General features: G+C 39.0%; 1 protein-coding gene across 3 annotated transcripts in view; it reads left to right on the forward strand.

The window, feature by feature from the left end:
- LOC131984741 (protein unc-13 homolog C) overlaps positions 1-24667 on the forward strand; it is a 114579-nt gene that overhangs the window by 61297 nt on the left and 28615 nt on the right. For all 3 annotated transcript variants that reach the window (XM_059349682.1, XM_059349696.1, XM_059349690.1), the window contains 3 exons: positions 4323-4456; positions 7289-7374; positions 23856-23982. In XM_059349682.1, the coding sequence (XP_059205665.1) occupies positions 4323-4456; positions 7289-7374; positions 23856-23982 (347 nt within the window). The remainder of the gene's footprint in view (positions 1-4322; positions 4457-7288; positions 7375-23855; positions 23983-24667) is intronic.

Consider the following 24667-nt stretch of genomic DNA (forward strand, 5'->3'; position numbering starts at 1 on the left):
TCTCTCTGTGACTATAAATTATTATGTTCAAATACACTAGGTTGCCTTTGACTCAGCGGATAGAACACATTTCAGAGCCTAGTTTGTCTCCAGTTGTTAACAGTGACTGAGTGCGGCGACACGAGAGCTGACACGGTGGCCAGGCAGGCAGTGAAATATCCCAGCCACAACGAGGCATCTTGCATAACATAACAACAAAGCACTCTGCTTCTGCCTGGGCGTAAAATGACTGGGGGGAGGACAGGCACAGGGAATCTAGCTTAACAGTTTCTTAAATCCTGCAGGAAAAGGAGGATTTTAAAAACAAAGACGAAGGGAAATGAAAAGAGGGCAAAGGACTCATGAAAAGGGGCAAATAGAAAAACTAGCATCATTTTCTTTCTCCTTCATCCATTGTTAATGAATGTGGATTTGTGGATAGCGCACATACCAGAAATGACTTGTAGCATGCACATGCATCTCTGAGAAATGCACATGTATTTGCACACACACTTAAGTATTATGCAAATATCAATGCATAAGTAGACAGATGAATAGAAGCAATCTGGTTTTGGTTTCTGGTGGTAGAGGGAGGTTGGTGATTTTTGACAGGCGTGCAAAAGCAGGGATCCATCGAGCCTGTTTGTTAGAAGAGTTACGAAGGAGCTAGAAGACTTCTCCACTTGTGAGCAAGCAATTCAAATTGATTTGATATCTCTCATCAACATGATCAAGCATTTGCCAACAATACCCACATGGTTGATTTAGCTGTGTTTGAAGAACATATTGTTTGTTTTTTGAATATGTGCCTTGGAGTGCATTTTTCATACGTACATTATTTACACAACCAATTTTCTCTGCGCCTTAAAGGGATAGTTCAGATTTTTTGAAGTGGGGTTGTGTGACATTCTTATCCAGAGTCATTGCATGGTAAGCATTGTAATGCTAAGTACAGGGGGCAGCAGCAAAATGCACTTAGGTGTATGCAATATTTAGAATACTATCACTTAAGCTTGCCATGAGACCGTCACGTTTAAGTTTACACAGGGATCAATCAATGAAGCCATCAATGCTCTTGTTAAAGCCACCAAACTACTTTGACAGAAACAGTGATTTAACCTAGCAGAACCACCAGAGTTGCGTATCTTCAACTGCCTCGATTGGCTAGTTTGTTTCTGTTACTGTGTGACTTCGGTGAATCTGAACTAACCCTTTGAAAAAACAAAGTCGCACAATAACACAAACAATCTTAACAATTGAGGCAGTGGTAGAGCAGCAATTCCTGTGTTCTGCAGGATAAAATTACTGTTTTCATCAAAAGATTCTAGTGGCTGTGAAGAGAGCATAGATAAGGGCTTCAGTTCCTGGTTGGAAAAATAATATATTTTAAACAAAGCATACACTTAAACTGCTGCCCTCATCCATAGCAGCACATTGCTTAGCATCAGTGTCGGTACTCAGGACTGCTTTTCAAACAGGGGTCGTATCATCTACTGTTAGGTGATACACTGACTATGCATCCGTACCTCATACAACCCCACTATCCCTTATCCTATATATACTTTTAAAATGTATTGCAACAGCTTCAGTCCTACCCACGGCTCTTTCTCTTGGGAATTTGATCACATTCTCCAAGAACATCCTTCAATCAGAGTCTGTGTAATTTGTGTCACATTGTGAGAATTGATGAGGAGCCAGTTGTATGCTAATGCAGAATTCTCCCATACAGGGACTGAAAGTGCTAAACAATAAACATAAAGCACTAGCTAGCCTCGAGAGGGGGGATTCGCTGCTGTGAATATTTCTGCCCGTATCCCCTCCACCACCCCCACTGTGCACTGGAAGTAGTGAAACTACACTGTACTCTCAGTTCAGTACAGTAGTCACCTCCTAGTACAACTGAGAGTGAAGCTCATGGGTGTGTTGTTGCCTGTAAAAAGACAGCGAGCCACTTAATCACCTTTAACAATGTGTTTGTACCTACTTGAGGTGCATACAAATGAGCAAAGGGAGTCTACACTACGTTTTAGCGAGATGCATGCTGCATCCAATTTAGCAGGGAAGACACAACCTTCAGTGTCCTTCATACATGCATTCTGCAATGCACCTGCACACAAAGATACCCCCATAGCCAGGTTTTGCATAGCTGAGTTGCCTCCTGCAGAGATATTTGTTTCATTATGCCTACAATGAAACATAAATTCACCCTGTTGTGTGTAGTTGCATATTTCCCCCTTCTTTTCTTTGAAGTAAGCTTGACTATTCTAATTTAATTACTATGAATTAAGGGCATAAGTTCATTGCAGGCCCTTTTCTTATAGCTTTGATCTAAACATATACATCTCTCATTTCCCTTTCATAGGTAATCACTTGTTAATCTCTCAATATTTTGAATTTCATGATTCATGGGCAAAGCTAAACTGTCTCTGGTGTTGCATGGCTTGATTTATGATCAGGGTAACCAATGTTGTTTCATGTATCCGTCATTCTTCACCAGTTCTATTAGTGTATACTGTAGATGATTTACTCTACTCTACTGGGTGAACCCTTAAATTGCAACTCCCAACACAGTCTTTTAGTTAACATTAAGCCCCCTGTTGCCTCCTCGTTGAAAATCAGTGGGTTTTTCATGTTGTGCTACATAGGAAACATAAGTGAATATGCAAATTAGACATTCATGAGCCTTTGATCAATATGATGTCTGGGATGGAACCTCCCATGGAAGGAATAGTAATCTGTTCTCATGACCATGGCATGCACGATGATAGACTTAACTTCTGCAGCCAAAAACCCAAATGATTAAAGCCCTGGGTTGACACAATCGACTGTCACAGAATCAGCTGTAAGCCGTATCTGTGTTTCTTGTTCCTGTGAGATTAAATTGTGTAGCCCCTCCAGCTGCAACGCCTGCCTTGCACAACCAGAAAACCCAGCGTCACCAGACACAAGTTGATTATTGTAGGAACTGATTAGTTTTAAGGATTGCATGAATGATAAATGGATGAATGTTGCGTTTCCATTTCCCAAGCTCTCACTTACAACATCTCCTCTCTCTGCTGCACCATAGTCAATAAGCTTAAGTTTGTTAAATAATTCAACCTAAATTATTCAATATCTGATTGGAACATGTTTCATTTTTAACACAATTTTCTTTTCATCGACTTACACCAAGCACACATTCAGCTTTCGTCAGAGTTCCATCCACAAATGAGAGAATGTGTATTGCATCCTCTTAGGAGGCTATGTCCCCATAGGCCAAAGTGACAGATTTGCCATTGTCAGTGTGTGTACGCATAGCATGTTGTCGTGTCTGTGTATGATACAAAGCTGTCAGTGTGGCTGAGTTTGCTCCACGATCTGTTTTCTGTGTGTGTATCCTTGCTTGTTTTCTGTGGAGCCCGTTGATGGCAGAGTGAAAGACTGTAACAGTTACTAAGTGTGGTGGTTGCGCTCGGTTTGGGGTGAACAGATGGTAGAGTCAGCGAGAGGTGTCATTTTTAACACCTTTCACCCCGGGACAGCCACAGATATTTCTGCCACACACTAAGATGCACATCGACATAAACACATTACTAGAGGGTGATTACGCTTTTTAAACTTTATAGTTTTAATCCTTTAGAGTTCAGTCCTGGTCGACTTGGCAAAACCCATTATTTTAGGTTTATCTGTTTCCAGTGCAGCCAAACAAACTAATGTTATCGTAATAAGGAGGTGAGTCAATAACCTGCCTTTTCTCATCATTTTATGAGCAACCAAAATCTGATTTTATGATGCACATGGTGCAGGTAGTTATCTATACTACAGCCTGACTGTTAATGTTTAACTGATACCAATGATGATTTCATAAGGTAAAAAAACAGATAGCTGATTTAACAGCTGATGTAGTGAATTTTTGAGCTGGAATGAAAATAGACATTTTTATATGGATTGCACATTGATTTTGTGCTGATACTATGCGAGGTGTGCAGGTATACATTCTGCAGCTCTGTATATAGCAGCTCACTGTGCCTGCTCTTTCTTGTTCTGTTACTCCCTGCAATATTTTTCAAAAAATGCAGAAAATGCCCCTGTGTTGTATTGACAAATACACTGCGTTTCCTGAATTTTACTGCAATTACAGTACTAATTGCATAAACAACATCATGGTACATATGATATGCATTAAATAATATATGTGTTGAAAAGTCTGCTACATAAAACAAAATCTTTTTTTGGCTTTCTCTATGTCGACATATTATTTTTGCAAGCTCTGAAAATGTAAATGTTCTCATCATCATGTTTACTGCTTCACCTTCATCCCACTGTCTTCAGACTCTTACCACCCTTTATTTTATTCTCTGCAGAGCCGGAAACAGGACATTCCACGAGACGAGCAGGGTCCGTCGATAAAGAACCTGGACTTCTGGCCAAAACTCATCACTCTCATGGTGTCTGTTATCGATGAAGACCGGACAGCTTACACCCCAGTCATTAACCAGTATGTACTTCTTTATTATACCACCCATGATCTTAATTAATAATGCAATACATGTTCAAAGTGTATTTAATTGGCCCCTATGCCAGTTTAGGTGGTAACCAGTTAGGTGTTCCCATTACACATGCATTATTAAACAGTGTGTTAACATTACACCATTTCCATCCAACCATGTATCCTTCATTTAAAGTAAAAAGGTATAAATGACCACACTAAAAACACACTTAATGAGAGCGGCTGTGTTTTCAGTTTCCTGCTGTGGGGTTTGTGCCCAACCATTCGTGACCAAATAGATATAGATGTGGTTGACTTGAAAGGAGGTTTTTAATATGGAAATATTTAGAAACGAAGAAGAAAGTAATGTTTGAGTCTTTAATTAGGCTCATGCTGATTAAATATTTACTTATGTTTTCAGTATTTATGTAATTCTTTACTGTATTTCTGTATTTGTTTGGCTTAATTAAGACCAATTCTTTCCTCTTTATTCATCTCACAAAATTGAAATAGACAAGGGGGAGAAATCCTTCATAAATTAGCACCTCATATTAATTAAATTTGAGATTTTTTATTTAGAGAATGTGAGAGGAAAACAAAGAAGCTTCCTGCTCCTGCAAATTTGAAACATGTATATTCAGATTGTGGAGACATAAATGAGTGCAGTGTTGCGCAAGAAGGCAGTGAGGCAGCCGGAGAAGCCAGCAGTAAAACATTCTTTGTTTGTATGGTGAGCCATAGTATGGATGGATAAAAGGGGAATGCAGTGTTGCTGAATTATATAACAGATGAGAGATTTGTTTGTAGAAGAAAAGGGAAAGAGGGCTGGTTGTGTTGATGGTGTTGAGGGAGACGTTTGTGTTTGCGTCCTTCCGATGATTTGGTTAATAAAATCAAACAAATTATCCGACCTGAAGAAAATGGAGTGGAGCTCGCCTTAGAAGAAATAAGATGAAGCATATTTTTCTCTTTCTGTCTCGCTCATACAAATCCCCCCCCCTTTTTCTTTTCTCCTTCCTCTTGCTGATTTACGATGCTTATTAAGACTCTGTTTATGCCCTGAGCTTTCTCTCCTACACTGTCTAATGATAGATTTGCAATATTCATGCCCATTTCCTCCACATTCCCCAGGTCAAGTTGCAGAGTGACAGCAACTCCGATGCTTTTTCACAATAAACCCAGGAGTGGACTTGTTGCCTTTAAATAATAGGAGCTGCTGCCGGAGGCAAAAAAATGCTAAAATGTTACTTTGTTGCTCTGTGCTGAGGATATTTACTTGGGAATCTATCTGAGTAAATTTTTAAGCCAATAGACTGATCTACTGAATTTATTTATGATTGGAAATATAAAATTGGATGCTGCAGTTGTTTTAAAAAGTGTAAATGATAAGAGGCTTTAGAGATTATTTCCCGGAATATTAATCTTGTGGATTGTAGGCCACATAACATAAATTACGCCACACAGAAGTTGATTGTATACCATCTACAGGCATGCACAGTAGCATTCATTTTTGCGTGTCTTCCTCACCCACAGTGCAGTGCACAGCGTGTGTGTGAATAACAGAAGTTGAGAGAAAGATTCTGAGAGTGATAGAGATTAAAAAGGTACCAATTGTTTCTGTGTGTGTGTGTGTGTTCTTGTACTTCATACATAGTGAGGACTGGAACATGTTTTTTAACCAACAGTGAGGACATTTTCTCCTCACTTCTTTAAAGGCTTGTTTGAAAGTTCAGACTTTATTTTAGGTCACAATCTGCAGTGGCTCCCTGTTGCTGTGACCAAAACATTTAAACAAAATGAAACGGTTATTTGTTTACATTTAATCTTTATTAAACATTGGTGTAGACCCAAAGCAATTTGCATTCTTTGATTGTAAAAATGTGCAGCTTATATACGGCATTGAAACCTTTTTTTTCTTTACTTTTTGGTCAACCTAAATGTACATCATAGCTTACGAAAATCTATAGCCTGGCACCTTAACCTCAACTGACAAATTCAAGTCTAGTTTTAAGTTTCCCTAGCTTGGCTAGCTTTCAATTCCAAATCTCCTGAGATATTTCTTCAGTGTCAAGCCTCTCATTTGCACTTTGGCTCTCACTGCTTTCTGACAAAATCATATTGATAATATGATTGTTTTATCCTCATCGTGAGGCTTGAAATAAGGTTTGCAGGTCCATTCTTAGGACATTTTTTCCCTTTTTTTCGGCCAACAGTGGCCCTCACAAAGATAGAAGTACTAGGATGTGTGTGTGTGTGTGTGTGTGTGTGTGTGTGTGTGTGTGTGTGTGTGTGGGCATGTTTGGGCATTGGTTTTTGTTAGTGTTCCCGCAGAGCTGATGATAACTGTTCCAATCGTCAGACAAATGTGTTTGTTTTTGGAAACAGGGCGGTCTCCAGCAAAAGCAAAACATTTTTAAATAAATTGACCTTTTCTCAAGCCAAGGCCCAGTCATCTATAAATGTCCTCCCATCACTGTCTGGAGACGGACAATTACACCATTGACAGCTTGCATTCAAGCTTTGACTGAAAATCCATAGGCTTTCAAAATAGCAGATTACTTGGCACGTAGGTTGCCGCCCTCTCTCTCTTGCTCCTTTGCTTAGTCATTTCCCCCTGAACTTTTTCTCATCTGTAAGCATGCATCTCCATTCAAAGCCAAGTCAACCAGGTTTGGAAATGGAGGAGGGTTATTAGATTATGAGACCCACCAACCATGTCTTCTTGCACATCTGTTACATCGTTTGTTCGAGATTCAGGCTGGGCCGAGCCATCAGGCCACTCAGTCGAGCATGTCATTATACGGAAATGAGTCTGATTGGAATCCGTTTCAATTCCACCAGGTTTCCACAAGAGCTGAATGCGGGAAAGATCAGCGCTGAGATCATGTGGAGCCTCTTTGCCCTGGATATGAAGTATGCAATGGAAGGTGAGTAATGCTGCTGATCAGACAATTATCTCTTGCTTGAGGGCATGTGTGAGTGTGTGTGTGTGTGTGTGTGTGTGTGTGGGTGTGTGTGTGTGTGTGTGTGTGTGTGTGTGTGTGTGTCAGGGAGTGAATGAGAGCTGAAGATAAATGATATAAATAGAGCCAGTGTGGTGGTGAAGAATAATAGCTTACACTTTCCAACAAGGCACACGACATCCTGAGAAGTCACCACTGAAAATGAGGCTACTTGTTTTCACCATTCACCAATTAACAGTTAATTCTAATTAGTTTTCCTCTCCCTCATGTGTAAGTACTCACGAATAAGTGGTAAGTGTTACTGTGCTGTACCTCTTTGTATCTGCTGTTTATTGGCCGGTGTCACAGTGTCGTTTTATTGACTGTGTCTGGCCGTGGTCAGCTCTACTGCCTATCTAGATTACACTTTCCTGATTTCACTCTATTGATCATTATAGAGAAAGTGCAGCTTCTTTTAATCAAGATAAACAATTGATCAATGGGATAATCGAAAACAGATGAGTGCTCAGATGTGTGTTGGTGGAAAAGCAATGCAGCCCTAAAGTTTTGCTGTTAACCCCAAATGTGAGCAAAAGAGTGTGAAAGACAGGACAGACACCACAAAAAAAATGTGATGAGTTCATAATCGTGGCAGCGCCATTTGTAACCACGGTGATATAGTGATGCTCTATTTTGGCCCTTTCAACAGTTGAACTACCGTATTGTAATGAGCCCGCATGTAACATTGGAAAGGGAGCCAAATCTGAACGCCTTGTTGATGATGTCCAGATAGCCAAATGTGTGTGCATATGATCTTAAAAAGTGAGTTTTTTTATAATATGTCCCCTTTAATTATAGTTATAGATGTAGTTCAGTATTGTGCCCGTGTATCTGACTTGACTAACCCATAACTAGTGGGCAGCTTTTTGAAACATTAACTTCAACAGGCAGTAGTAGGCAGATAGCAGTGTTTTAAATTGTGTCTCACAAAATTTACATAATTATGGATACACAGCAGCCATTACAAACATTTGTATTAACTTATTAAATTGCATTATAACTTCATGATGCAATTAGTATATAAGATGAATTGCCTTTGGTGCTAAGGATAAAGGCATAAAAAGGCCATTTTGCACTATATGAAAGGAGTGATTTACAACCTGTAATCCAGCATGAGCCCAAATAATCAATCCCATTTCTTCCACTATCACTAATTACTCAGGAGTGTAAATCCATCATTCCATAGCAGCCATATGGTGCCTAATTTAAACTGTAAATGTGCTGCAAAATGTATTTCACATTTAAGTTTCTTGTAGTCTTCAATAGTAAAGTATTTTGTCAACACGAGTAAGTCTTTTTTCCAAAGACAGCAGAGACTATGATAAAGCAATAAAACTCAGATCTGCTCTACTGGCAAGAAGACAGATTCCCCATTTTAATGTGGAGTTTGACTTCAATCTCCACCCCCTCTATTTCCAGCTCCGCCTGAGCTTTTTTTTTTTTTTTTTTTTTACCCAGAAATCCAGCAATATGACATTAATACAGAGCATATGCTGCTCATGTTTACCACATTCTTCTCACTTTTGTGATCAATTTATATCAAAGTCAGACATTCTCTGGACATAGTGCTTGTTTTGTGATGTGTAGGACACAGTGTTGAATTTGATTTTGCTGGAGAAGATAAGTATTCTAACAACATTTTGGAAATTTGAGCAAATGCGTTTAATCTCATATTAGGGGTTATGTGGTGCCCTTAGACCATATAAATTGATGCAGGTGGTTTTTCATACCTGTTTTGCCTTGTCCAAATAGAACCTTTGAACCACTTGGATGTTAAACTAGATATGACAGACCAGGCAGGATATTTGAGGCTTTAATACTAACAGAAGAGGTGGAGAGGAAGTGGTAAGAGAAGCAGGAGTCTGATTGAGGTCAAGGATTGGGAATGCTCGGTAGACTTTGTATAAGAGAGCAGGCAGAGGAGCACCAAAGGAGCTTATTGGTGATTTATCCTCATCTACACAGCACATACCTCCTGCTTACTCCATGCTAAGCCTCCAGGGTTGCTATGGTAACCAGGTGCCACTGCATACTGCAGTGTTTGATATACCCACACATGAATAACAGAAGCATATAGATTCCGTACATGCAATAGGATTTTATATATGCAGTGATTGTTAAGTGTGATCTGTATACAAACCGTGTGTGGACCATATGCATAAAAATTTACCCATGAATCAGATTTTAATGAGACATGCGGCATGTGTGTGTGCACAGCAATTACATGTCAGGATTATGGGAACAGAGATTGACATTTAAACACTAATCAAAACCTTTTTATTCACAATACCACATGTATCATTTTCAACATTTACCTTATTCCTGTAAAAGTAACTGATACCTCGGTGTAGTAGTTATTATCTGTAGCCTCTTTATCATTTTGCGGTAAAGTATTCCCAGACTTCTGTTGCCTTCTGTCATAAATAGGAGGTAGTTGTTGTTACCTCATCTCCTTCCTGTGCCCTGAAGAGAAAAAGCATTTTGAATATGATTATTCCATCAACTTTGTTTCATCATCTGGAACTGTCTCCGTTGGTACTATACAAACACAGAGCGACTGTGAGGATGCCGTTACTCCACTAAATCCTGACCCTGGTGTTGTTTTTCTTCTTCTTCTGGCGGGAATTAAGATGGACTCAAAAGTTTTTATTCACATCCACAAAAGGCACCAAAATAAGTGGCGTCTGTCTGTTTCTCCATTTAGTCTCAGCAATACGGACAACGGCGCGCACACACACACACACACACACACACACACACACACACACACACACACACACACACACACACACACACACACACTGCTGCTCACTCAGCCACTCTTTAAATGAACTACTTCAGAAAAGACTTGATGATCAGTGGACTATGGGAAAGGCTTGACCATTCAGACACCCATAATCTTTACAGAGCAAAATATTTATTCACTGCCATATTCATTTTCTTAATTTTGTTTGCAACACCTTTAAAGGTAACCCAGTTTGAATAATTGATGTACAAATGGTCATTTTGCAGGTGAAGTGTTCATTTAAAGAGCATATCTGGAAATTACAAGCTACTTTTCCACAGGAGCATGTATCAACCCTTGTCATCTATCAATCTATCAAATGCTTTTTTAAGTGTAAAGAAGTCAAGAAACATTGCATATATTTTTTTTGCATTGCATTCAGTAAATAAATATAGAATGGTGTATCATCAGCATAATGATAGACCTTGCAATCAATTAGAAATCACATTGATAAAAACTATGTAATATTTAGAAAGTCAACAACAGGAGCCATAAAGGTTCCATCTTTTATCAATTTCAGGAGCAAAGATTGAGCCCTATTTTTGCACGTGTGTATTGTGGAATTATTAAACCTAAACCTTATAGTCATCAGTGGCTAATAAACTAAAGCAGCACAACAGCTTGACTTTTTATTAACACATTACCCAGCTTCTGCTAAACGACACAATTTCATGATAGTGCAATAACTTTCTAGATCACATGTCTTTTCCCTTTTATGAAGGACAATATACACAGTTAAATAGATCAATAAACAGAAAGAGAGACACACAGAGCATTTGGGGCTCTCTGTATGTGTGCATATCTGAGTCAGGGCAGCTGGGCATGTGACCACCTAGGGTGTTACTGACTGCTGTCACAGCAGGTTTGGGCAGTGTGTGTGTTTGTGTATATGCGTCTGATTTGCCTGAGGGTGTCCGTGTTACAAAAGGAGACAAGAATTATGGATGCACTCAGTCACTTATACCCTCTTTTTCGCTCCTTGAGCCTTCACCGTCTTCCCCGGCTTTGCCTCCTCTTGCCTCATCTTGTCAGTACATCACTGCCCGCCCACAGCGACGCGTGCCAGGAGGAGGACATGACTGTCATGTTCCTCAAAGGAACATTTTGTATGAATTATTGTTCATTTCTTGTTGGTCCTACTGGCTATCAGAGTTCTAGGTTTGGTTTGGTGGGGTCAGGCTAGTTAAATGAGGTTGACAGCACATTGTAAACAACATAACATGTTTAACTGTATTGTAAAGCCACATATAAAACAGATGGTGCCAGTCTGCAGTTGTGAGCAGAGCCCACTTTTATTTGCTGATCCTGTGTATTACTCACACTTTATATTGCAAGTATGTGAGTATAGTTGTTGCAGAATGGTGATTTGCCATAGTAGTAAAAGGAATGCATATCAGATTGTAGTCGATACATTACATGTTTTTCACTTTAAATTAGTCACACACCATCTCACTAAGTTTCAGATTGACCCATGCTGCTGATTTCCCCTCACAGACAGAAGTGCAGCTAATTACTTCTCTATTAAGAATTGATAATATTGACATGTGGTGTAATACAAGCAATGCAAGCAAATGTTACCCAAATGAAGGCTAAATTACTTTTATGGAAAAGTAAGTTTCTAATTGGCCCGGTCTGGGACACATGTATCTGGCACATACATGTGTGTTAGAAAAAAAGCTACGTGGCTACAGGAAAGACAAGTTATACGTAAAAGAAATCGGTGAAACCACGCAGGGTTTAGTTACTCTAACAATGGCTCACTGCTTAGTGAAGCATCTTTGATTCAATGTTTTGCTTCTGTAAGAAAACTGCTCTGGAAGTGCTCTTCTTCTTGTTAGAAATGTACTCAGGAGGGTTCTTTTTTCTTTAATTCACTGGTCTGACTTTTGCTCCTACTGTCAGATGCTGCGAGGGCCTCCGTTTTTAAACAGTTCTGCTTCCTTCAGTTTGCATTCACATATTCTGTAATTCGTGCAAGTACTGTTTGTGCTTTTACATGATGAATGACTATAATGAGGTGGTAGGAGTAGGTAAACCAAGACAGTCCAGGGAGCTGCCTGTCTTTCTCATTCAGACAAATGGAAGTAACTCGGAGTGACCTGATTACATAAGAAGGCACACATAACTGGTCAGGCGGCTGACAGAGACACCCTGAAGGAGGCGGGCCAGAATGTGCTGCTTTGTTGCTCTGTGTTTATCCGTGTGTGTGTGTGTGTGTGCAGGCGCGTTTGTCTATGCATTTGGGCAACCGTGCAAGTGTTCAACTGTGCATGTAAGTATGAAAGAATGAATGAGAATAATAAAAGGTATCTGTGTGTGTAGGTGTGTGTCTGTGCGCACACAAGTGCATGTGCATTACTTAATGAAGTCTTTGATGCACCCTCTGCTTCCTGCTCCGAGGCCTTTGGTGCCACTGCTGGTGCAGAAATGGATGCTGCTAATTTTAGCATCGCTGTGTGAATCTCTGAATGTGTGAGAGGGAGAGAGGAGGAGAAGTCACAGAGAGAGGTAGGAGGGAAGACAAAAAGACAGAGGATAAAATAAGAAACGGAGAACAGCAGAAGGAGGATGTGAGAGAGTGAATGACTAAGGCTGCAGCTGAAATCCCCCTCTCATTCATTCTATTCACTACTACCTACACAATGAACACTCAAAAGGGGATTCTGTAGTTATAAATTGAGCTTTGAGAAACTTATTTAGTCCGACCACTGACGGACTGGTTCACATCATATTTAACACTAGGACCGCCAGTATATCCACCCCAGTGGTCTGCCATATTGTCAAGTGTAATTTCATTGTTCGTGTTCACAAGCACAATGATAAAACATGTGTTTGATGAAGTTACTTGCAATTATGGTAGTTAAGCAAATATCACAGGAAATAGAGCAGAATCAGCATCCTTTTTATGTCTTATCCCATTTTACAGTGTTTTTGTTTTTTGAGTTATTTATTGCTGATGCACGTTTCTGGTCCATATGAACCAATTAGTTTACAATACTAAATTACAATTAGTATATAACTTGTAGCCTACTATATTGTCAGCTTGACATCAACAATGTCGTATTATACATCAAAGTATGTTATACATATAATAAGCATATCAAACAATAGACTTATTATCTATCAACTGCTGCATCGGGAGACGTTTCAATTCCAATGTGTGCTCTCGTGATAGATCTGCAAAATGGATAAATGACCTTATATAGTAATAATAAGTGCAGTCCATATCACTGTTTTTCAAAGTGTAGGTGCCAGGGGTTCACAGAAACTTTGATATATGTTTTTAATTTTTGTCTTTAAAAAAAGAAGACACTGAATGTAATGAATAAATGGAGAAAAGGACTGTATATATTACTGTTGAATATTAAGACAGAAATGACAAAGAATGTTTATTACAGAAGAAAGCTTAATTATTCATTTTAAATACAAACTAAGTAAAATATATTAAGATGCTGTGTGTTTGATTTTTAAAATTGCCATCATAATGGGGCTACACGGTGTTGTAGTGGTTAGCTCTTGAGGGTTGCTGGTTCAACTCCGGCTGAGAGCATTAATGGTTACAGTAACATGACATTACTTTCATAACCATAAGAACTGAAAAAGCTACAGTGTCTATGATGTCCTGATTTCTGCATTGTTTCCTGTGAAAATGAATAATGCGAGACACGTTGCTTACACTAAAATCACGCAAGGCACATAACGTATCTGTGCACGCTGGTTTGTTTTGTGAGTAAGAGAGTCATGTCGCTCATCTGAAGCATTTTGAGAATTGCTGTAAAATGTTGGAGGGAACTGACATTCCAGCTTTTTATACGCCGAAAGGCACCTAAAATTATGGATATTGACAAAATGACCAGGTAGTTGTTGTTTGAATTTGTACATGGATATTCTGGCGAAAGTCGCAAGACGCAAACTCTGTGCTCCACAGCATGCCGTGAGACCAGGGTAAGTTTCTCTTTAATTCCGACAGAACATCATAGTTGATTTTCAGCCTGCATGCATTTTTCAGGCCAACATTGTTGCCAAGTCATCAGTGCTCTGCACTGGCTGTGCGTGTTTGTGTGCGCCTGTGTGTTTGTGTGTTGTGATATGACTGTGTGAGAGGAGAGAAACTGACAGCAAAACACAGTAGAGACTCTCACACCAAGCTGGAACGGAAACATTGAGCTGCAGCTTGTGTCTTACAGTTTAATAACCACATGCATGTTAAGGATTCTGGTATTCTACAGTATAGAGGAGAAAAAAATAAAATAAAATACCTTACAAACAAGCAAGTATCAAAATAGTCGAATATTCAGGTCCTATTTAGTTGATGATAATAAGCATCTTAGTAGCTATTATTACTTTATCAGAATCATTCTAAAAGGATCAAGTCTGCTTTCAGACTTTTCTGTCTCTCTCTTTCAGACATGGATTAAGCTAAGCATTATATATGTATATCATAGTGTAATAAATATCCTGATTTATTATCATGAAAACAGTAAAACTGATATTTTCTCCCAAAATAGTCGTGATATCAAAATCTCATACTGGACATTCCTAGTATAAAGAATGACAAAGTCCGCGAAGGTTGGCATGGTCAAGAAACACAGGACTAATCTCAAGAAGCCAGCTGTTTGTGTCTTCTGCAAAAAACAAAAGTCAACACTGTCATTTAAAGTTAAATTGTAAATTAACATCCTCACATGAAAACACACCTACACCTACATAACTGGAGCCAGTAGTTAACTACGGAAGTAGTTATTTTAACCCAAACCCTCATCTATTTTCTAAACCAAGTACAATGTTACACAATGTTAAATAGAATTGTTATATTTTGTTAGATACCCTAAGAATCGTAAATCGTAAATGAGGATACGTTGACATAAGGGAAGGAGAACCCATGCAATCACAATTATGCCTTAACAAAGGTTTAATATCATCAACTTCAACGTGTTTCAGCAACAAACAATATTCTTTGTCAAGAGGAGACAATGTGGTGCTAGGTTTAGACTTGAGAGTACTTTTGGGATGAAGTTCTACCATATATGCTGCATATCCACTGTATAGCTTTTTAATGGCTGTGGTCTCTGGAGCATGTCATTAAAGATCCAATGCTCCAGCAGCCCATTAACTCTTCTTCAGCCTGTTGGAACAGCTTCACTTCATAGAATATTTTAACTGAATTTCAATTAATGTACCTCTGCTCGGGCATTGCTAAGGCTTGTGTGTGTTGTCCTGCAGTCTGATTTTAATAAGATATTGTATTCTCTTCCTGCTAGTCTCTTTCTGCAATTTCCCAGTTTTCAGCATAGCACAGCACATTCAATTCTGATCTCTACTTCAGCTAACAGCATATGACCTCAATTCAAGAGATTTTACAACATGTTACATATTTTTTATGGAAATTCGTATTTAAAAATACACTGCAATGGTGATTCACTGTTATGAAGCAGAGTGGACTCTTATATTAGTAGGTCCTGAGTTTGTCCTAATGCATTATGTGTTTGAGTCACATCAACAGGAGTTAGTGTCTCTGTGGGCTCTGGTATTATAGCAGAGCTGTGTCAGTGGGCCCCTGTGATACAGCTTAGGAGCCCCTTTGACAGAACTGGGTCAGAAGCCAAGATGAAGAAATTATGTCACAGAAAGAACTACACTGGCCTCGGCAGCCATTCTGGTCCTCAATCCTTTTGTCTCGAGTGAACCTGTCCAACCACGCTGCCATGGATATATTCACTGAATGGTAAATGGAGTATGGAAACGCTGTGGTGAACCACTGCAGTTCATCATTATATCCACGGCATTTAAATCAGTGAGGCGGAGAGTGAGTGCGTCTCCTGTGAGTTTGTCTGTCCCTGTGGGCTGAGTCAGACAAGATGACATCCTCACCAGGGACCTTGAGCCTACTCCTCCCTCAGGACCGCCCACACTGTTTACCACCAGCAGGGCACAAAGCACACACACACACACACACACACACACACTTAGAAATCTGCATGCCTGCACAGCTGTGCACATATCCATAATGTAACGCATACAGCCTGCACATATATGAGGGCCCTATTCTAACTGCTTTGTTGTGATGGCAGATCGTATGTGTTCAGAATATGAGACCCTTTGTTTATATACTTTTACGAAAAGCACAGGTGAAGTGGAATATGTTGCATATATACATGTACGTAGAGGATGGATGTGGGAATTAAAGCAACTACAAGGAACTTTCATTTAGTGTGGATTTTGGCGCCCCCTGTTGAAAAAGCAATAATGTTTCCCTTTTAGCACAATCTCCTTTTGTGGTCAGGATCTTGATTTGGCGAGCAAGTGCATTTGTTTTGAAAGCAAATGAAACAAAGACACACCCTTTTTTTTTAATAAGGATGGTCTAGCAGGTCTGAAGGTTGGTTCTGTCTGGGTTCTGAAGATGGCGTAAAATATGTGACATATCAGTAACACGCCTTTAACTTGAGTCTGACAGTAATCAAATAATATTCAGCAAAATGCAGAGCAGCTTTGCTTGAGTATGTAGAATCTCTACAGTGAGAAACAGCACGAAGGGCAGTTCTTCTGTCATTATTGTTTTGAATTCACTGCCATGGCTCACTGTGCACAGTGTCCGCAGCTTGTTGTAAACATACTCACGTCACTTGTTGTCCACATACTGCCGCAGCACATACATACTGTACTGCTACTGTGCTAACTGTGCAGCCCATTAGCATTGCGCTACTGTGCAGCACTGCTGCTGCTCTGTTAGGCACTACTACGGTCTCCTTCCACGTCATCGGGCACAGCTCTTTATGGCAATATAGCAGGACTTTTGCGGAAACAGTCTGAAAGGGGGACTGAAAACAGTCTTAAGCTGTTGATGATGCCTTGTGTTAGTCTGTTGACCAATCAGAAGTTGCGTTTCTGACTGGGTGGCACAAGACAAGACGGATAGCTAATTGGATTTTTATAATTTATTGTTAATTCTAAAATCATGGCCCATGTCTAATTTTTGATTAACTTTTTTAAACACAGCTGTTAGGGAGGTTATGTATCTGTTTGTGGCTGTGGCATGTAAGATCAATAACTGCACTATAACAATGGTGGAAGAAGTAAACTTTGTTTTTGTCACCAATGCAAATTCATACATTGATATAACACCACATCTTACAATGTGTTTCATAAAATAAACAGATCAAATAGCTGTCTGTGAGGAAGAGCACCAAGTCAGGATCGATTTTGAATCCTTTCAAATCCTGCAGTTCTCTCCATCTGTTGAATGACTGACCAAGGTTGACTTGTGTTATCACCTCTGCTCTGTCACTGTCCCTTTCAGCTTCTTATTTTTTTATTCATTTTTTTCAGGCAAAACGTCAAACATAATATAAAATTCTATATCGAAAAATATCCTTCTTCTTACTTTTAACTTGCCAAAACTGCAAAACTTTGCCTTGTAAATTGTAAACATAGGGTCTCTGGTTTTGTCTGATTTTTGAGGGAAATCAGACCTGGGGACAGCATTAACAATAACTTTATAGAACAAGCTTCACCTCTCTCTGTCTCATTTGCTTATGTAGGTCATATAGAAGCATCAATGTTAACTTGAGACTGTTTCATAAGCAATTAAAAAGTCCTTGTAGTACGTTCAATTATGATCTTCTCAGCCAGTCACGTTATCTATGAAACAGCTGTACCAATCACAGTGGCCTGTAATGAAAGTGTCTGACTAAATGAAGAAGAGAGACCAGACTGGCTTCTCCAGGCATAAGATTGTTGTCCGGGAAATGGCAAGGTGCAAATGTATTGCGCCACAAGCCCTTTGCATGATTGCATGAACAAAAAAAAAATCACGATAAAGAAGTTTACAACGCAGACACTGATTATTATTAGTATTATTTTCTTTTTTAAGTTGAAAAGCAACATATCCCCTCAGAACAATCTGATGTAACCAAACCAAATACAGTCCTTATTCTACTGTGTCACATCAAACCGCCATTAACAATACAACAATCATACCTGTTAGGGAGAAAGTGATGGGGAGCAGAATCTGCCATTAAGCTGATCTTTTTGGCCGAAAAGTATAGAGAGGATAAAGGTGATGTACAGAGAAGAGGGGTTTTTATTTCATTATATTTGTTCATTTAAGAATCCGCCTCACCAGTATTGCTTCTATATTTCCATTACATTTTTTACATTACATTTACATTTTGTCAAATATGTTAGTTAATGTGCAACATTTTTTAAACATATTCCACTTATTAACATTAAAATAGACCTGTCATTAGGCGTTTCTTCTCAGTGCATTGTTGTGTTGCTCTTCAGACCTTTGCATCATTCACAATGTGCAAAAAATGCCCTATAAAGCATATTTGAAGGTCAGTAAAATAACACGTTGCAGCACTGCTTCATTAATAGTATTTCTGATGCTACAAGACTAGCATACATTCAAACATGCTGCAAACATAAAACGTTAAATGCTTTTTTTAATTTATTTTTTTTAAATGTGTCAATCCGTATGATACCACGAGGAAGTCCCAGGAGGCCGGATTTGCCTAAGCAACATAAATAAATAGGAATTGACTTCCCTTCATAGTGACAGATTGCCCATTTGAAAAAATCTGGCACCTCAGCTTTACAAAATAATTCCTGTCATGGAAGTGAAATTCATCAATGAATGATAAATTAATCACATTGAAGTTGCACAGCCTGTAATTACATTTTTGAAGAGGCTTTGAATGTGTTTGAAAACACAAGAAATGTTTGTCGCCTCCAACATTCTTAGCTGGAATTCTTGGATATAAAAAATTTAAAACCATTTTCAATGAAAAACGGATGACTCATTCTGAAGTCAGGCATCTTCTGTATGTTTTACTGCAGTATTTTTAAAATCGCAGTGGCCTCATTTCCCTCAGATCCTCTGCTTTATTCAAACAATGACATTGGACCCAATGAATGGAAAATTACTATATCCTTTTGCTTTCATTCAACATGCACAAAGAACCACATTTTGTCTCTCTGTGCTTCCTTTTTCTACACACAAGAAATGAGGTTTATGACTCCTAAAGTCAAGAGTTTTAAAAGATGAAAGCTTTTCGAGAACATAATGCTCTTTTAACCTCTAGTAGATATTTTTGCCTCCATACCACACATTAGCTTATTATTAGTATTATATTATAGTTATTGCACATAATGTGGCTGTTATCATTCAGTAGTCAAAGAATATAGAGCTTTGTGTGTAAGAATACATTTGTATTTAACAGCTAATGCAATAAAAATGCTTAACCAAGGCAACGGTGTATACTCTTCATTCTCTGATCACATGAGAATCACTGATAGATAACATCCACCTTGTCATTCTTTTAATGCATATTTGTTCGAACCACCATTGGTTCAGACCAATCAGTGTCCTGGAAAATATGTTTTCACTCTTCTTACATCTGACTCCACCAAAGGGTTGGTTTAAGTTAGCCTGTGATAGGTGGTGACCATCAGGTTAATTCAACCACTTGCCAAGAATTTTTTTTTTTTTTTAAGTCCCTGCTCTTTTCCCAATGGCGACTTTTCAGGCGGTTCTGTTTAACAAACCATCTGGTGTGTCAGGTTATACTCCTCACACTGTCCAAACAAAAAAACGGGAAAATTGGAATATTAAAGTTCCTTTAAGGATGTACCATTACATCGTTTCTAACCCTGAGTTTTGCTCTGGTGCCACCATCAAGCCAACATTCCCATTTAAATATTGTCAGTATAGTGGGTTGTTGTTACGATAACACACAAAAGTGTGCAGTGTATTTAACAAGGCTCCCACTTCTTTCGTGCTGTTTGTACTTTTGTTACACTGAATGAATTCCCCTTCAGATCTTATGTCTGATACAATATCTGTAGAAAGTGTTGACTCATTCCTTAGCTCGGATGCACAAAACTTAATATGTGCATATCACATGAATATTTTAGCATAGAAATTGGCTTTATATGAGTCATTGAAAACTTCTAGTCAAGCACTTCTGCATTGTTTTTGGAAATGGCTACAACTTATTATTTAAGGCAGTACTACGTTGATTATGTACAAGTTTATATTATATACAGTACATGAGTCTGAGTAGATGTAACACTCACTCACATATAGCAAGCTAGCAGAACCTGTCTGGCAGCACCAAACAAAACACCTGCTGACCTCTACTTTTCTGTCTCCCAACTGACCTCCATCTGCTTCCTTTAGGTAACTGTGAGTGTGTGTGTGTGTGTGTGTGTGTGTGTGTACATACGCAGAGCTCAGGGCAGAAAGGTTGACAAACTGTGAATGTGTGTGTCCATCCTGCATGTGTATAAGCTGCCTTGCAGTGCCAGCTCGGTTATTAAAGTGGCACTGCCACAGTGGATCCCTCTGCTCAGATATTACACAGCCTCTGCGGCAGTATAACTGCAGGTCTTCTCCAGTAAAACAATCTCGACTCAATATTCACAATGTTTTAGCCACCTGCTCCTTCAATGACACAGACTGACCGGGTGAACCCAGGTGAAACCTTAAATCCCTCGGAAATTCCACCCATCAAACCCACTTCGCCCATGAAGGTTAGGTGTTGATGAAAGCAGTGATCCCTGCCATGTGCCAGTGTTTGGCTGCAAAAGAAAGTAACCCTGAGGTGCTGGTGGCCTTTTCTTATCAGCTATTGGCAGGACAATGCAAAACATTAAAGAGTCCCTCAGTGTGGCTCCTAGGATTTGTTTAAAGATGTTAAAATCTATATCTGCAAACTTCACCACAGGCACTTGACTTGAATAAATAGGCTCACTGCTCTAAACAAATTAAGTTGCATTTCTGAAATCATGGGATATTCAAACATCTTCCTCTGTGCTGTTTTTGTGCTGCATTTCTCTCAGAACACTTGCCCGTACTGTGATTTTCTGGAGGTTCGGTTTTCCTACAGTATGTGTCAAACCATGGTGGCCATGGCAACTATCCACCTTTTCTTTCACAGTATTTGTCTTTACACCCACAGTTGCTGCTATAAGTGACACAATTCTATGCATCAGAGACATTTTCTCTGGGGACGCATTTATTCCTATTCTAAAGTTGAACATATTAATATGCACACACATTGCCAAACACACTTGCTGTATATGAAAGCCCATGTCAGTTTGTGCAGTCAAACCTCAGCTTCAAAAGCAGGTTTTAAAGGAGCAGCAGTAAATAATATAGCAGGCTGACTTCATTATCTTCTTCATCCCAAGGAGTAAAAAATTGCTTTTCAATACATTATCCACAGGTAAATATGTTAATTGCACACATGTAAATATTTTCCTCCCAGCTTAGAGTGAAGTGTAGGCTGGCAGGCTACACACTATTCATCAGAGTAAGCACCAAGGTTCTTATCAGGATTAAGGCACGACAGCCAGGGTGCAATGCATGGATTTAAACATGCCTTTGATGTTGCATGAATGTTGCATCTGCAAAACAGTGTGTGAATATGTGTCTGCTTTACCATTCAGAATAACCTGCCGTTCAATTAAAAAAGAAATCCATCACAAGCCTTTACATTCCCTGCTTCTTTAGCCTTGTGTCCAGATAAAGCCAAGTTTTGTCTCAGTGCAGCTGAGATGGAGTTGAGTTTACACCTGGCAAATCCAATATGTCTCAAATACCCATTTATGATCAGATATAGCTTCACAACTTCCCACATTTTATCTGTGGAAAACTGTAACAGCTGCTAAACTAAAAATAGATATCTGCACTCTGCCATAGAGAAAGGGATTGTATGGGTATTTGCATACTGCATTAAGAGTACACAGAACGAGAAAGAAAAGGTTGCAAAAAAAAGTGAAACAAGACAATGAAGAGTCACAGAGAGTGGCTAAGAGAGAGAGAGAGAGAGAGAGAGAGAGAGAGACTGAAAGATACACACAGGAAGAGTGGAGTGAGACAGTGAGAGGGAGAGAATGGTAAGGACTATGTTTTGGAGGTTTGTGATGCAATACAGCATTTACTAGGTAATTGTTTAGTGCAGTTGAGCATGTCTTTGTGTTCACACAACATTGTAATGTAAACAAATGTGGAGTGACAATGCTTATTGTGAAACAAAAGATCTGGGTGTTTTTCGAAACTGACTGTAACTGACTGACTGACTGTTTCTGTAGGTTTGGGCCGATTCCCCCTTTGGCTGGTCTGGTCCGTACCATTATAAGCTGCTTTGATTTCATTCCAACCGGCTGAATTTGCCATTCATGACACCTTCTGACAAATCCAGACTTTTTGTACTGCAAAACATACACACGTTTTGGTTGTTAACTAGAGTTCACATGTTTTTTGAGGTGAAGAGATGAGACAGCAAAGTTATTGCGTGCCAAGATGCAAGCAGTTTGTATGAAAGGTGTGCATCACTTCCTTCTACTGTTTATTGGCATTACGCAAACCAGCTTAGATGTGCTTTACCGCCACCTTACCTCCATGTTTAAGGTTGGCTTAGGTTTATTTACTGAACGCTTTAGGTTAAGGTCAGAGCACGGTAATGGTTAAGTGAATTCAATGTTTACTGGTGGTGGGAGATAGGATAGCCAGTCATTATTTGTACGGCTTCAAGAGGCAGTTGCCAGGAAACAAAGCCCGTGGTAAGCATTTAAACAAACCACCAATGCCATTTTTGACCATGGTTCAGTGAATGGTAATGTCGGTCAGTCCACCACTTTAGTTCAGACTGAAATATCTCAACAACTGTTGTATCCACACCAACAAAGATGGTAAACACATATAGATACATATATAAATGATGTCTTCTGTATGTAATGTTGATTATTTTTATGCTACAGTGAACAGCAATTGCTCCTATGATCTATCTCTCTATGCTCCACCTCTCATCTCCATTGTTGCTTCTCCTCCTTACTGCCGTTGTTTCATCTGCAGGGATGTAGGAAAGAAAACTTACTTTACCCGCCACTGCAGTTGCAGAATAGCTTTCTTCTTGGTCTTTTTTTCCCTATCTCATCCAACTTCATTGGTTTTCTTTCTTTTCCCTTGTCTCTTGTTGTCTTAGTCGCTCTCTTGCGCCATTTCTCCTCCAGGGAATCTCATGGAAATGTTTAATTGTTCTGAAATGTCTACAGTGAGCTGGACTAAATGACTCAGCAGCCTTGTCTGCTGACATGAAAGTCTAATCCATTTTAGCTTCAGTTTGTTTTCAGTCATTCAAGGGCTTTCTTTCTTTCTTTTGAAGCGAGCTGGACACATTCACAGGCTCGGTTTTATTTTCTTATTCTCCCTTAGCTCAAGGCTGTACATAATTGAGCCTGTTAAGATGTCAGATTAAAAGCAACCACTGTTACCCAGGTCTTTTTTATGCTTATTAGGATTTGCACATTTCCATTTGTGTGTGTGAGTGTGCATCTGTTCTTGTCCTTTTTAGTTGAAATTAAAAATGAGGTGTGTTGTTTTTTTGTCTGGAGCACCTGCAACATGTTTACTCTTTATTGGCTGACAATTAAATGCTGCCATGCTTTCCTACAATTAAACAAGCTCTCTGGTAGTCCAGACGTATTCCTATGTTAGACTCGATACTTATTCTGTTCATAAGTATTTCAGGGTTTCCCTGTGTAAGAATTTTGACTTCAGTAGATATTCTCCATATACTAACATGTGATTCTTATCTTTTAATCTGCTTTGCAGAGCATGACAAGCACCGCCTATGCAAAAGTACTGAATACATGAATCTTCACTTCAAAGTCAAATGGTTCCATAATGAGTATGTTCGTGACCTGCCGGCCTTCAAAGATGTTCCTCCTGAATATTCTCTGTAAGTGTCCACTCATTTCCACATTTACATACATTAGTGTAAGGACAGGAATATACATATGCAGATACATTGTTAAGGGGAATAAGATATGAAAAGGGAAATAATGGTTTCATTGTTACAAATGTACAAAGCTCCTGTGATTTTCATAATACAACATCAAAAGCCCACTTGTAACATTTAAGTCAAAACAAACAGGATTAGAAGGAACTAAGAAGAGAAGACTGACTGACTCAGAGTTGAGAAAAATGTTGCAAAAACAACATCAAATGTCAAAGTGTTCAATGGCTTCAAGATTAAACTTTTGTATTGGGGTGTCACGATTCTCAAAGTCCATGCTTCAGTCAGACTTTCAGTTTAAAGGTCACAATTTCATTCAATTTTTGATTATTTTTTTGTACAGCACTGAAGGCTGTGACTATCAAAGGCCATATTGTGAAATGTTTTAATCACAATCTTTGCTCTTGATTTCAATCATTGAAACTGAAATCCATTTTGATGGATTTTTGATTAAGATTTTAAATTGTGACATTCTTGCTTTGAACAAATCACAATGAGTACACATGGTTTTGTTTACCTCAACCAAGTGTCAACATTAAACATTTCAGTAATCATTCATGCTGCTAATTATTATGTTTACCGCATAAGAAATTGTTTGTGTCATAATAAAGTCAAGTAAATAAAATCT

The sequence above is a fragment of the Centropristis striata genome, chromosome 2 (genome assembly GCF_030273125.1).
Source record: "Centropristis striata isolate RG_2023a ecotype Rhode Island chromosome 2, C.striata_1.0, whole genome shotgun sequence".
NCBI lineage: Eukaryota > Metazoa > Chordata > Actinopteri > Perciformes > Serranidae > Centropristis > Centropristis striata.